This window comes from Saccopteryx leptura, chromosome 11, assembly GCF_036850995.1.
Source record: "Saccopteryx leptura isolate mSacLep1 chromosome 11, mSacLep1_pri_phased_curated, whole genome shotgun sequence".
Classification (NCBI taxonomy): domain Eukaryota; kingdom Metazoa; phylum Chordata; class Mammalia; order Chiroptera; family Emballonuridae; genus Saccopteryx; species Saccopteryx leptura.
The window spans coordinates 69,756,070-69,768,703 of NC_089513.1; the positions used below are offsets into that span (position 1 = coordinate 69,756,070).

A 12,634-nucleotide genomic window follows, 5' to 3' on the forward strand; every position below is an offset into this window, starting at 1 on the left:
ACAGACTCCCGCATGTGCCCGACCGGGATCCACCCGACACGCCCACCAGGGGGCGACGCTCTGCCCCTCCAGGGCGTCGCTCTGCTGCGACCAGAGCCACTCTAGCGCCTGGGGCAGAGGCCAAAGAGCCATCCCCAGCACCCAGGCCATCTTTGCTGCAATGGAGCCTTGCTGCGGGAGGGGAAGAGAGAGACAGAGAGGAAGGAGAGGGGGGGGGGGGGTGGAGAAGCAGATGGGCGTTTCTCCTGTGTGCCCTGGCCGGGAATCGAACCTGGGACTTCTGCACGCCAGGCCGACGCTCTACCACTAAGCAAACCGGCCAGGGCATCAAGCTGCAATTCTTGCTGAATAGCTTTCAGGCCAACCGTTAGAAGGTTAGAGGTTAAGGGACTTATTTATATCTCCCAGTGGTGGCCCAAGGCTTCTTTGCTCTTGATATTCGGCAACACCTGATTAATAAGAACCATTAATAGTACCAACCGTGGGTCTAATAATGTGTAGTTGTCATATTTACATATAGTCAGTCCTCACAACAAACTTGCAAAATGGTATTAACTACATTTTACAGGTACAGAGAGACATACTCAGAATAGGTAAGCGGCCAAAAGTCTGCAGGCTTAAAAGATGGCAAAGTTGAGATTCTACCCAATTCTGCATTTCTCGCGGCTCCGCAAAGCTTCCTCTATAAAAACTGTTTCAAGGGGCTCATCTCCGAGGGCTCTGCAGCCCGCCTCACCTCGCCCCGCCCCGCCCCGCCTCGCCTTGCCTCTGAACGACTCATTATTTGCCACATTGAAAATCTGACCAGCCCTCAGCGTCGCATCAGAGCTCCCTATCAATACAAAGCCTCGCCCCGTCTCATCCTGTGATCAGAGTCACAGACAGCCCTGCTCTGAAAACACGAGCTACCACCCAACCTTAAGTCAGTCCTCCAGATGTACAGTAAAACAATGCTTTCCAGAGTATGTTCGTAACAACAAACAGCACTAGAAAAGTGTTTACCTTTTCTCTTTTGGGGTGTTGCCTTCCGCGGCAGGATTGTTCCATCCGCACCACCAGCACCCCGACTGCACAATCTTTCCTACCACCGTGCTCACAGCGTCTCCCAAACCACCAGGCTGGGATTCTGCTAGCGCTTCCGTCAAAAAATATGAGGGAGTTTGGTTTTAAGAGCCTGAGAAGCCTCTCTATAAAACCAGAATGTGCTTAAATATATGCAGATTTTCCAGATAAAACAAGAAAAACACACTTTGGCCTAAAATACACTCTGGTTTGACACCTGGGAGGGAGGTTGGCACTGGGAGATGAAAGCGGAAAATCTGTTGACTTTTTTTTTTTTTAGGTGGAACAGAAGAAGGAAATGCGACAAGAAAGCTGAAACAGCCCAGTAACTTTCTAGACTTAGCCTTAACCATTTCCAAAATGCAGTAAGAAAACAAGTTTCCTTAAAATTCAAGTATACAACCTCGCTAGGAGGTGTTTGGTGGTGAGGTAATCAAATATAAAAAAAAACACAAGTAAAACGGGGTCCACCCTGACCGATAGTTTGATGGTTAGAGCATCGTCCCCATAAGCAAAGGATGGGGGTTTCAATCCCCGGTCAGGGCACAGACAGGAACAGGTCGAAGTTTCTGTCTCTCTCGATCTCCCTTCCTTTTTCTCTAAAACCAAGTTAAAAAAAAAAAATTATATATATATATATATATATATATATATATATATATATATGGCCTAGAATAAGGCCTATCCAGATTTTTTAGTCAGTACACAAAAGGTCACACGAATGGGCTGAACTTCCTGAGGGTGGCCGTTTACAGCCCAGGAAATGGACCTCCTGACTCTGGGAGAGTGGTTTGTTGTGAATTTACTTGAGCAAAGATAGACTTGAATCAGGGAGCATCAAACCCAAAGTAATTAAGCGCGCTCACCAACAGCAACTTGGGGTAGGCTTTTATAGGGAAAAGGCAGAAACAAAGCAAGGGAATGATTGGCTGGCTATCCCTTAAAGCCTGGTTGGCTGTTTGTGATTGGCTGTCCTTAGGTTTGGACTTTTTCTTCACCTTGAGGCATGTACAGGCTCAGATTTTGGTTTGCTTATATAGGGCCACACCAGCCACCTCTGTTAATGACCTCCTACTTTAATTCATTCATCATAGTTACCAAGAGGATTTTCTGCTTGGTTTACTCCGATGTGTGCTTTGAGCCTAAGGTGAATAACTTGTCTCTGAGCCAGGTGGGTGGTGGGAGGGCCCAGGGTGAGGTCCTGGTCTTGCCCCCTCTCCTCAGGAAGTAAAGTCCACTGGCAGGGGAGCCGGCCTTGGCTCTGACACCCTGGGCACTCACATGCTCACTTGCCTTCGCAGCACAGTGTTATGAACTTGCCTTCCAGGAAAAAGTAACATTCTAGAAAACTGTGGAATTTATCTTCCCAGAGTTTCATCTGTGGAGGATTCCTTTGCTGAGCACTACACCAAAGGTAAGACAAGACTAGGATTGCGTGTTGGGGTTGGTTTTCTATAATTTTTTAAAACTGTACTTATTGATTTGGGGGGGGGGGGGAGAGAGAGAGAGAGAGAGAGACATCAATTTGTTGTTCCATTTAATTGTGCATTCACTGGTTGATTCTTGTATGCGCCCTGATAGGGGATCGAACCCATAACCTTGGCACATCAGGATGACGCTCTAACCAACTGAGCCACCTGGCCACGGCTCTATAATGTTTTTTTTTTTTTTTTTTTTTTTTTCATTTTTCTGAAGCTGGAAACAGGGAGAGATAGTCAGACAGACTCCCGCATGCGCCCGACCGGGATCCACCCAGCACGCCCACCAGGGGCGACGCTCTGCCCACCAGGGGGCGGTGCTCTGCCCATCCTGGGCGTCGCCATGCTGCGACCAGAGCCACTCTAGCGCCTGGGGCAGAGGCCACAGAGCCATGCCCAGCGCCCGGGCCATCCTCGCTCCAATGGAACCTTGGCAGCGGGAGGGGAAGAGAGAGACAGAGAGGAAAGCGCGGCGGAGGGGTGGAGAAGCAAATGGGTGCTTCTCCTGTGTGCCCTGGCCGGGAATCGAACCCGGGTCCTCCGCACGCTAGGCCGACGCTCTACCGCTGAGCCAACCGGCCAGGGCTCTATAATGTTTTGAATGACCCACCAGCTTCTCCCCTAGCCTATGATGCCCACCACATGGCCATCCCACGTGCCCGGCCAGTGGATTATCCTTTCCAGTAAGAAACAGCCTGCCTGCACCTGAGCATGTGAAATAAAGAATGCCAGACAGACTCCTTCCTCACACACCTACATTTTCTTTTTTTGCTATTTCTCTCTTTATATCGCTTGTGAGAAGGTAGCAGACTATGACACTTCGCTGCTGAGGACTTTCTAGCGCATTGTCCTGCAGAACCACAAGGCCACCATCACACCCAAGAGGCTTAGCTTTATCTGCTACATAGTCCTTATTCAAACTTCTTCTCTGGACCTCACAATGTCCTTCACAAATCGTTTCCGGTCCAGGGTCCATTCAAGGAACAGCCATTGCATTTTGTTATTATGTCTGTTTAGCCCCTGAGAATATTTTTATTTCAGTGGGTGCCTTGTAAATGGAATTCCTAAACCTGAGGCACCCCACACTTTTTTATTTCTCTAAAGCCCAGAGCTCCCCCAGAGGACTGGAGGGCGATACGCAGCTTCCCCTAGGATCCGGCTTGCAGACGTGGGGGTAGAACAGCCAGGACAGTGCCAGGGGCGGCCACCCCACAGTCGGTGAGGTCAGCCTTTGCAATTACTTCCTCTGAAATTCCTGCCTGAAATAAACTGAGTGGTCATCTTGCCGCCACTCAAACTGATGGTAGAGATCTTTCTCTGGCAGCTTTAAAGTCCTTCAAACCACAGCCTATCATTAGCTTCTCCTTCCTTCCCCCATGATTCTGCCTAGATCGTGATTATAGAACAAGCAGGGAGATGGGATGTTACAGTCGGGAAGACTTTATATGTAACTAAAGACATGCTTCACAAGAATGTCAAAGCCATGTGAACCTGGCAGCTGAAGCCAGGCAGCAGACCAGCAGAAAAATCCCCAAAGATGGTACAAAGTCCTGCTTGCATTTCTGAGGTTGAGATTAGAGTCTATAAACAACTTCAGAAACAAGGAAATCATCTACTTTTAAAGAGATAGGCTGCTGGCCATGGCAGGTGGCTCAATGGATAGAGCATCAGCCCAGCATATGGATGTCCTAGGTTCAACTCCCGCTCATGGCACACAGGAGTGGCAACCATCTGCTTCTCCCCTTCTCCCTCTCCCCCTTCTTTCACTCTTCTCCAGTAGCCAGTGGCTCAATTGGTTCGAACATGGACCCGGGCACTGAGGATAGCTCTGTTGGACCACATCAGCCTCAGGCACTAAAAATAGCTCGGTTGATTCAAGTATCGGCCAATGATGGGGTTGCCGGGTCAATCCTGGTCAGGGTACATGCGAGAGTCTACCTCACTGTCTCCCCTCCTCATATATATATATATATATATTTATATATATATGAAGGCTAAAATAATGAATTACAGCACAAGTAGTTTTACATCACAAATAAAAATAAACTTTAGAAGTTTAAATCTGTTTCTTGGATTGGTCACAGGGATCTTCCACACTTAAAACGGACAGACGGACGAAGCATCATGCTGAAGAGGGCGGGCAAGGCCCAGCCTTACTCCAAGCCCCTGGATGGAGGCTGGGGATGGGTGATCGTGCTTCACTTCTTCCTGGTAAGGCCTTACATCCCCTCTCCTACTCTCTAGAGGACGGCACCCTGGAGAAAGGCTCCAAGCAGCCTGACAAGATCATCTATGAAATCCTTCGCATGTGAATGTTACGGGGGGGCAGAGCAAGGCCAGGAACTGCTCGAGTCAGCAGCCCACACTGAATCCAGAAGGCTGGGAATGTCCACCTTGAGTGAAAGCAGAAGGGTTCCCCTCCGGTCTCCTCCTCCTCCCCCCTCCTGTCCCTCAAACCACAGAAAGCTCCAGTCACCACAAACAGCTGTGCCCTGGCTGCAGGGCCATTCAAATTGGGGACAGTCATACATTTAACCACCCCCGAAGTAGCAGCACTGGGAAGTGCTGAAGGGTCTTTGGTCCCCAGCTCAGCCCAGCACCCACATGGCTGGCAGCACCTCCTTGTCTCACAGGGGACGGGGACATTTCCTCCGTGTTCTGCCTGCCTCCCTTCCCCACCCTTCCCCACCAGCACAACAAATGCTAGACTTGGACCCCACGTGTACTGCCGATATGTCTGGGGAGGGCGAGGGTGTAGATTCTGAAACGGGAGCCTGTGTTCTCATTCACGTATAAGCAACTGGACTGGGCACTCGTTTTTCAATGAACTTCCTCCCTCATCCTCCCAGAAGCTCTTGGGGTTCAGTGGCAATCTGAACGGCCAGCATGGTCACTCTAGAATACTGGTGAATCCTATCCCTGTTTCGCTCCAAACAACCCTGCAGACTGGCACTAGCTCCACAGGTCCTCTTGTGTCCCCACCCAGACACACCTTCCCTGCCGGTCCCCACCCCCCACCCCCCACCCCGCCGTGGCTCACAGGGCATGGAGTGCGGGTCCTGGTGACTGCTGATAATCCTGTAGTCCACATGCGGACAACTAAGAACTCTATAGACAGGGCAATGGGAAAACAGCATGCCTCCTCCCTCCCAACAGAGAAGGGAAAGTAGGGCAGAGGCCCCTGGCCCGGACAGAAATACAGACTCTCTTACCAGACGATTTGTGAAACATTAGCCTCATTACCAAAAACGTGGAACCTCAGTGTTCCTAGTAAGCAAGCAGAGGATGCCCTGAGTCTGACAGCCCCTCCCGAGGCTGGGCCACCTCCCCAAATCACCGGCTCTGCAGAGGTGACATTGCCAGGATGATCTCCCCCCCCCCCATTCCTCCCACCCCCGTAACTACTTGCTTTCCCTACATTACCCTCTGAGAGGAAATTGTTTAACCAATTTAGTGCTGGTAAGAAAAACTGCCTCATAACCAGATTAGTAAACAATGTCCCACTTTTGCAGGGGGAGGGTATGATGCTGTATATAAAAGCATAAAAAATATACTAGTTTCTCAAAATGTTAACAATGAGCTCCGGCTAATCACCTGCAGTGGTGATGTGGACACTCAGGTGACTGCTTTGGTGATGACATGAGTTACAAGTATACTTTCCTACAACAGATGAGCTCTTTAAAAGACTAAAAAGCCTGACCAGGCGGTGGTGCAGTGGATAGAGCGTTGGACTGGGATGCGGAGGACCCAGGTTCAAGACCCCGAGGTCACCAGCTTGAGCGCAGGCTCATCTAGTTTGAGCAAAGCTCACCAGCTTGGACTCAAGGTTGCTAGCTTGAGCAAGGGGTTACTCAGTCTGCTGTAGCCCCACGGTCAAGGCACATATGAGAAAGCAATCAGTGAACAACTAAAGTGCCACAACGAAAATCTGATAATTGATGCTTCTCATCTCTCTGCGTTCCTGTCTGCCTGTCCCTATCTATCCCTCTCTCTGACTCTTGCTCTGTCTCTGTAAAAAAAATAATAAAAATAAAAAATAAAGTTCTCTTTAAAAAAATAAAAATAAAAAATAAATAAAAATAAAAGGAGACTAAAAAGTCCGACAGCCAGCGGTTCTAAGGGAACTCCCTACGTTTTAAAAAAGGGACTCATTCCAAGTCGCCACACTTCATGTATTGGCATGAGTTTCGGCATTCAGGCCGTCTCACTGGACTGGATGTCTCCTGAGGGCAGGGAGCATGTCTGTTTGCTCACCACTGCATGCTCACCGCTGTAAGCCCAGACCCTGGAAACAGCCTGGAACACAGTAGACACTTTGATACCTGCTGGGGGATGGATGGACTGATGGACATACCTATGAATAAACAAGGTGCTAAATGCTCACATTACAGAGATGGGCATGGGACTTGTATGCCATGTTAAGAACCCTGGTTTTTATCTTGAGGCTCAAAGGAGTGAATAAAATAAAATGGAGCCTGACCAGGAAGCGGCACAATGGATAGAGTGTCAGACTGGGACGCAGAGGACCCAGGTTCCAAACCCCCAAGATCACCAGCTTGAGCGCGGGCTCATCTGGTTTGGGCAAGGCTCACCAGCTTGAGCGCAGGGTCACTTGGTCTGCTGTAGCCCCCGGTCAAGGCACATTTGAGAAATCAACCAGTGAACAACTAAGGTGCCGCAACGAAGAACTGATGCTTCTCATCTCTCTCCCTTCCTATCTGTCTGTCCCTATCTGTCCCTCTCTCTGTTACAAAAAATAAATAAATGAAAAATGGAGAGTGATGGGATCAGATTTGCCCCCCAGGAAAATAGCTGTGGGTGCAGGGTGGATAGTGGAGACTGGGGGCGGGGAGATAGACCTGGAAGCAGGGAGGGTTCAGTAATCCAGGTGAGAAAACAGTAAGGCCCTGAGCTGTAGAAGCAGCGATGGGGTGGAGAGAACAAGGATCTGAGCGCCTCGGAGCGCCTCGGCAGATCTGTAGGACTTGGAGAGTAACTGACATTCAGAAAGAGGGAATCAGAGTCCTGGGTAGTTGGCTTGGGCAACGTGGAGGATGACTATGCCGTTCACTGAGTTGGGGACTTTCGAAGGGGGTGGATCTACGCACAGCTGGGATGGTTTGATTTCAGACACAGTCTGAGGGACACGCCACACAACCGATGTGTTCAGCATAGTCTGTGGACTTGTGGAGCTCGGGACCTGCACCCTGGAATTTGAGTCACCAGCATCCACGGTGGTTTGAACAATGGGTCAAATCTCCAGGGAGACAGAGAAGAGCAACTGCAAGCCATTAATTAACCCTGGGGAAATCGATGTCTAGGGGACAGGTGGAGCTGCCTAGAGGAAACTGAGCAGTCAGAAGTAAGAGCGATCTTTGTGGGGGTGGACACACAACAATGGGTGGATGCGTTGTAGAACTGTGCATCTGAAACCTGTATAATTTTGTTAACCAGTGTCACCCCAATAAAGTCAATTTAAAAAAAAAAAAAAAAAGCACAATCCATAAATTCAGTGTCACAGAAGAGAAGGCAGAAATGCCCAGGAGAAAGAGATGAACAGAAAAAGCTGCAAAGTCAGATCTCATAGAAATGACAATGGGCTGTTAGGGTGACAACTGGGAAGGCATGGATGATAACCTCGGAAGAGGCAGCACACGGGGTGCTGGGATGGGAGGAAGTGGGGACAGCCAACAGACTATTATTCTGCAGTTTGTCTGTTCAGGCCAGGAAAAGCTAGGTGATGCTAGAGAGGGACCAGAGGGTAGAAGGAAATTTGCTATTAAACAATAATAATTTCCGGCAAAGTCTGATGTTCTGTATTCAAAAGGGGCCACTGTGGCTGACCCAGCCCCAAACCAATATTCTAATTAAGATGGTCTGGGTGAGGAAGTTCTTACGGGGTGGGGGTGGCGGCATACTCTTTAAGATAAAAAGGAACTGACAGGGCGGAATCAGCCACAGGAGACTTTCTAAAGCCTTTAGTCTTGGGTGAGCCCATTTACTAGGTCTGATACAGACTCTGGGACTGGACTGAAACCCAACTACCTTGGTCCAAAGCATGGGATGATATACAGATTTATCTAGTCTCTTACCTGAGGGACAATCCTGACCTTGGGGAAAAGATTTTCAGCATCTTTTAGTCAAAGAAACAAAGTTGCACTGTTACAATTTAAGGGAGGGAGGCAGGGTGGATGCAGAGGCTGACCCTGGCCTTCTTGACACCCACAGTGGAAGATGCAAACTCAGAAGTCCTCCGCACTCCATGCTGCTAAGCTCAGACATCACTGATGGACCACAGAGGAACTGGGGGGCCAGTAGCTAGCCAAGTGCAGGGTGTAGGGGTCAGCATCCTTCAGATGCCAGCACAGAGCCCACGTCCACAGAAAAAGAGGAAGGATATTTCCCGGAATGATGCCACATTGTGGTGTTCCTTGCTCAAGATAGGGTTCAGTCACCACTCTGCATTTTGAACCGATAGAAACAAGTCTGGGTTGTTTGAAGTTCTTACATGTTCTCTAGCCCTGTTTCACAACTGAAACATCTTTGGGGACATTCTGATTTAACTGTCTGAATGAGGGCTTGATAAAATATTTTTCACTTTTGAATATATAGCCTTGGTCCCCACTGCATTGTTTACTCAAAATAATGAAAAATTGGCAGTTTTTCTCCAATCAGAATGGGAAATATATATCGAGGGGCCTCCTCCTCACCACCCCCAACTTCTGCGACCTTGAAGCACCACCGATGCTTAGTCCCTTATTCCAGACAAGAGAATACTAGGTGGAAAGAAGAGACTAACTGGGGATAAAGGGAGAAGGTCTTGATTATTCAGCAGGCAGGTGTTAAGGGAATGAGGTGCCTAGGAGTCAGGCTCTGACTTGGCTGAGTGTGTAGATGGTAACAATCGAAAGAGAAATGGAAAGTGGGCATGGGATACAGAAAAGATTTTTTGCATTTTGGATGAGTTGACAAGTTACAAAGCTATGGTAGACAGTTATATAAATGGGTCTGAAACTCTTGGGAAAGCAGACTGGTTATACAAGATAATAAAATCATAGTTAACAGTTGAGTTTTAAGTGCTACTTAATGGTCCCCAAGGGGGGACCTTAGTCAACTAAGGGTTGACTTAGTTTTTTACTTTTTGATGGTGCAAAAGTGATACGCCTAATAAATTACATGATACTCAACGCTTTATTATGAAAGTGTTTGTGTTAGATGATTTTAACCAACTGTAGGCTAATGTGTGTTCTGAACATCCTTAAGGTAGGCTAAGCTATGATGTTCAGTAGTTGAGGCTTATTAAATACATTTTCAACTTATGATGGGTTCATTGGGGTGCTACCCCAGCATAAGTTGAGGAGTCTCTGTGTTCCGTACTTTACAAAAACTTGCTCAATTTTCGGAGCCCTGTGAACCAGCTGTTTACTTCATCTCCACTTACCCAAAGAGGAAGCTTAGCTTCTGTGAAGTCATTTGAACAAGGTCACACCCCTGGTAGGCAGTAGGGCCAGGATTCCAGCCAAGGAGGCTGACTATGCAGAACAGTCCTGTAACCACCACACCGTGAGAGTATGTGGGGGGCAATTAAAACCATGACAGTGAATGACTATGGGGCAGATATAAAATAAAGCGAGATGAATACAGAAACACAAGAGAAAATTTTTTACTAGGTAGACAGAGAAAGTGCAATCAGTGAAAAGGAACCGATTTTTAAGCAAGGTTTGGCCAGGCTGAAAGCAGAGAAAGTGACCTTGAGAAACCAAGCCACTAAGAGGAAATGGAAGCTAGGAAGCCCCTGGAGACACAGTGCAGACTCTGACTAGGTGGCTTCCCTTGAGTTCCCCCTCCAGAGCCCTGCTCCTCACTGCCCCAAGCTATCAGAATTCAAGAAACACAGTTAGCACTCCCAAAGAAAACCTGATCTCAAAGGAGCACTCCTCCTAGTGGACAGGAGGTGGTGGTGCAGGAAAGCAGAGTTAGGTGGGAAACAAGAAAACCGAAGGCACACGCACAACCCAACCAGGTGACCTGGTTTACCCTTGTCCTGGCACAATTAAAAGCACTCCCTTTAGCTCTTAAAAGTGCTTCAATATGGATAAATTATATGGTCATCCTGTTTAGGGTGCTCTGCTCAAGAGCTGAGTTAAAGCAAAGCTAACCTAAGAACTGATAGAAACAATTCACTTTTGGACCAACACTTTCCTCACAAAGGTAGCTGGGCGTGGCTGTGCATAACAGACATTACTGTAACAGAACAGTCAAGTAGTGGCTGGTCAGGAGTCAGTCTATCTGGCTTCAAGCCTCAGCTCCTGCAACTACCTCTGTCTTGAGCAACTTTTAACCTCTCTAAACCTTAATTTCCTGATCTCTAATATAATAGTGACACGCCTGTTCTATATAGTCTTGGAATGATTCAATGGGATGCTTGCAGGTAGAAGTTAGGGATGAGCAGCCCATGAAATATAAAATGCATGGGGAATTGCCCAATGAGCTGGTCAACGCCGGGGAGGGGGCGCGAGCAAACAGGGCTGCGAGCAACTGGGGCTCCTCTGTCCCGGCCCGCCCGTCACCTGACTTGGACTCTGGTCTGCTTTGGTTTATTTAGGTCAACATATTTGTGTTGGGGATGATCAAGACCTTTGCAATTTTCTTTGTGGTTTTTCAAGAAGAATTTGAAGGCACCGCAGAGCAAACTGGCTGGATTGGCTCCATCATGTTGTTCCTGGCTTTTTCTGCAGGTACGGAGCCAGGATGCACTCCTGAGTCAACTCCAAGAAGACTCGTCTGTCAGTCAGTCAGAAAGTGTTGCTCAAGTCAGGTTCACTTATTAATATGTAAACCGGGAAAAGTACAGACTTCCGGTATTTAGCCTCCGCTTGATAAAATTGGAAAAAATTAAGAATTCAAAGAAAGTTGAAAAACCCAACTATTTAATTCCGTGATTGGGTTTTTCATGCCTTATTTCCACAGTAAGCCAGCCTCTCAGCTAGAAGGTCAGAGCATGGAATTCTGATCCGATTGTCTAAGCATACTTAAAACCAACTGAGAACTGATTCCTCTTCCTTCAGTTCTATTTGGAGCTAGTGTGGTGGAGATTAGGGAGCAAACCTTGTTCTAGTAATACATCACCAGATGCAGTTTCATTTTGCAGTTTTACAATGCACTTTCAATAAGCTTCCCCTCCAAACCTGCTTATTTACAATCCTTTCCTTAAAAACTTGAGAAACAAGACTCTTCTTCCAGAAAGCAAAATAACGTGGACCTGGGGATGGTAAGAAACCCAACACGGACACCTTTCGGAAGGACACACAATCCTCTGTAGAGCACTCCGTTTTCCTTCCGCTGCTCATTTAAACTGCACACCAGGAAGGTAAGGGATGCCAGAGCACATCACCTAGTACAGGCTCTTCTTTCTTTCCCTAAGGTCCCTTGGTTGCCATTATCTGTGACTTGTGTGGAGAGAAAACTGCCTCCATTCTTGGGGCTTTCCTTGTTGCTAGTGGATATCTGATCAGCAGCTGGGCCACAGGCATTCCTTTTCTGTGTGTGACCATGGGAGTTTTACCTGGTGAGTCCACGGCACAGAGGGTATAAAGAGGGAACTAGGCACCTTCCCTTTTACGGTCCATGGGTCCAAAGGGCCTGTTTTTATTATCTCGACTCCTGGAGACTGTCTGGTCTGGTAATAGGGCACTTCATGTAAGTGATTCCAATCTATTTTTCTTTTTAGGTTTGGGTTCTGCGTTCTTGTACCAATCGGCTATGGTGGTAATCAGCAAATACTTCAAAAATCGATTAGCACTTTCTACAGCTATTGGCCGTTCAGGGACGGGACTGACATTTTTCCTAGCACCTTTCACAAAAGTCTTGATAGATCTGTATGACTGGACAGGTGAGTCACTGTAAGGTTCTGACCTATCAACTCTGCTAGATTTCATGTTCAGTTTTCTCCCTTTGATGGCTGGCAGTGAAGAAGTTTGGAGCCAGAGTGGAAACGGTTTCTAAAAGCAGCATACACCTCCTCCTTGGAGAATACACAGCAGAAGAGACCTTGAACTCTTTTGCAGGTCTGCCAGCCACATGAGCACCTGTGA

At 47.8% G+C, this 12,634-nt stretch overlaps 1 protein-coding gene across 3 annotated transcripts in view; it reads left to right on the forward strand.

Moving 5' to 3' along the window:
• The first annotated feature begins 2,291 nt into the window (after positions 1–2,291).
• The window catches only part of SLC16A4 (solute carrier family 16 member 4), a 29,333-nt gene continuing 18,990 nt past the window's right edge, over positions 2,292–12,634 (forward strand). For 2 of the 3 annotated variants that reach the window (XM_066353115.1, XM_066353114.1), the window contains exons 1-5: positions 2,292–2,476; positions 4,625–4,751; positions 11,146–11,278; positions 11,965–12,108; positions 12,271–12,432. In XM_066353115.1, the coding sequence (XP_066209212.1) occupies positions 4,665–4,751; positions 11,146–11,278; positions 11,965–12,108; positions 12,271–12,432 (526 nt within the window). In that variant the 5' untranslated portion in view covers positions 2,292–2,476; positions 4,625–4,664. The remainder of the gene's footprint in view (positions 2,477–4,624; positions 4,752–11,145; positions 11,279–11,964; positions 12,109–12,270; positions 12,433–12,634) is intronic. The other variant, XM_066353116.1, reaches the window with a different exon arrangement.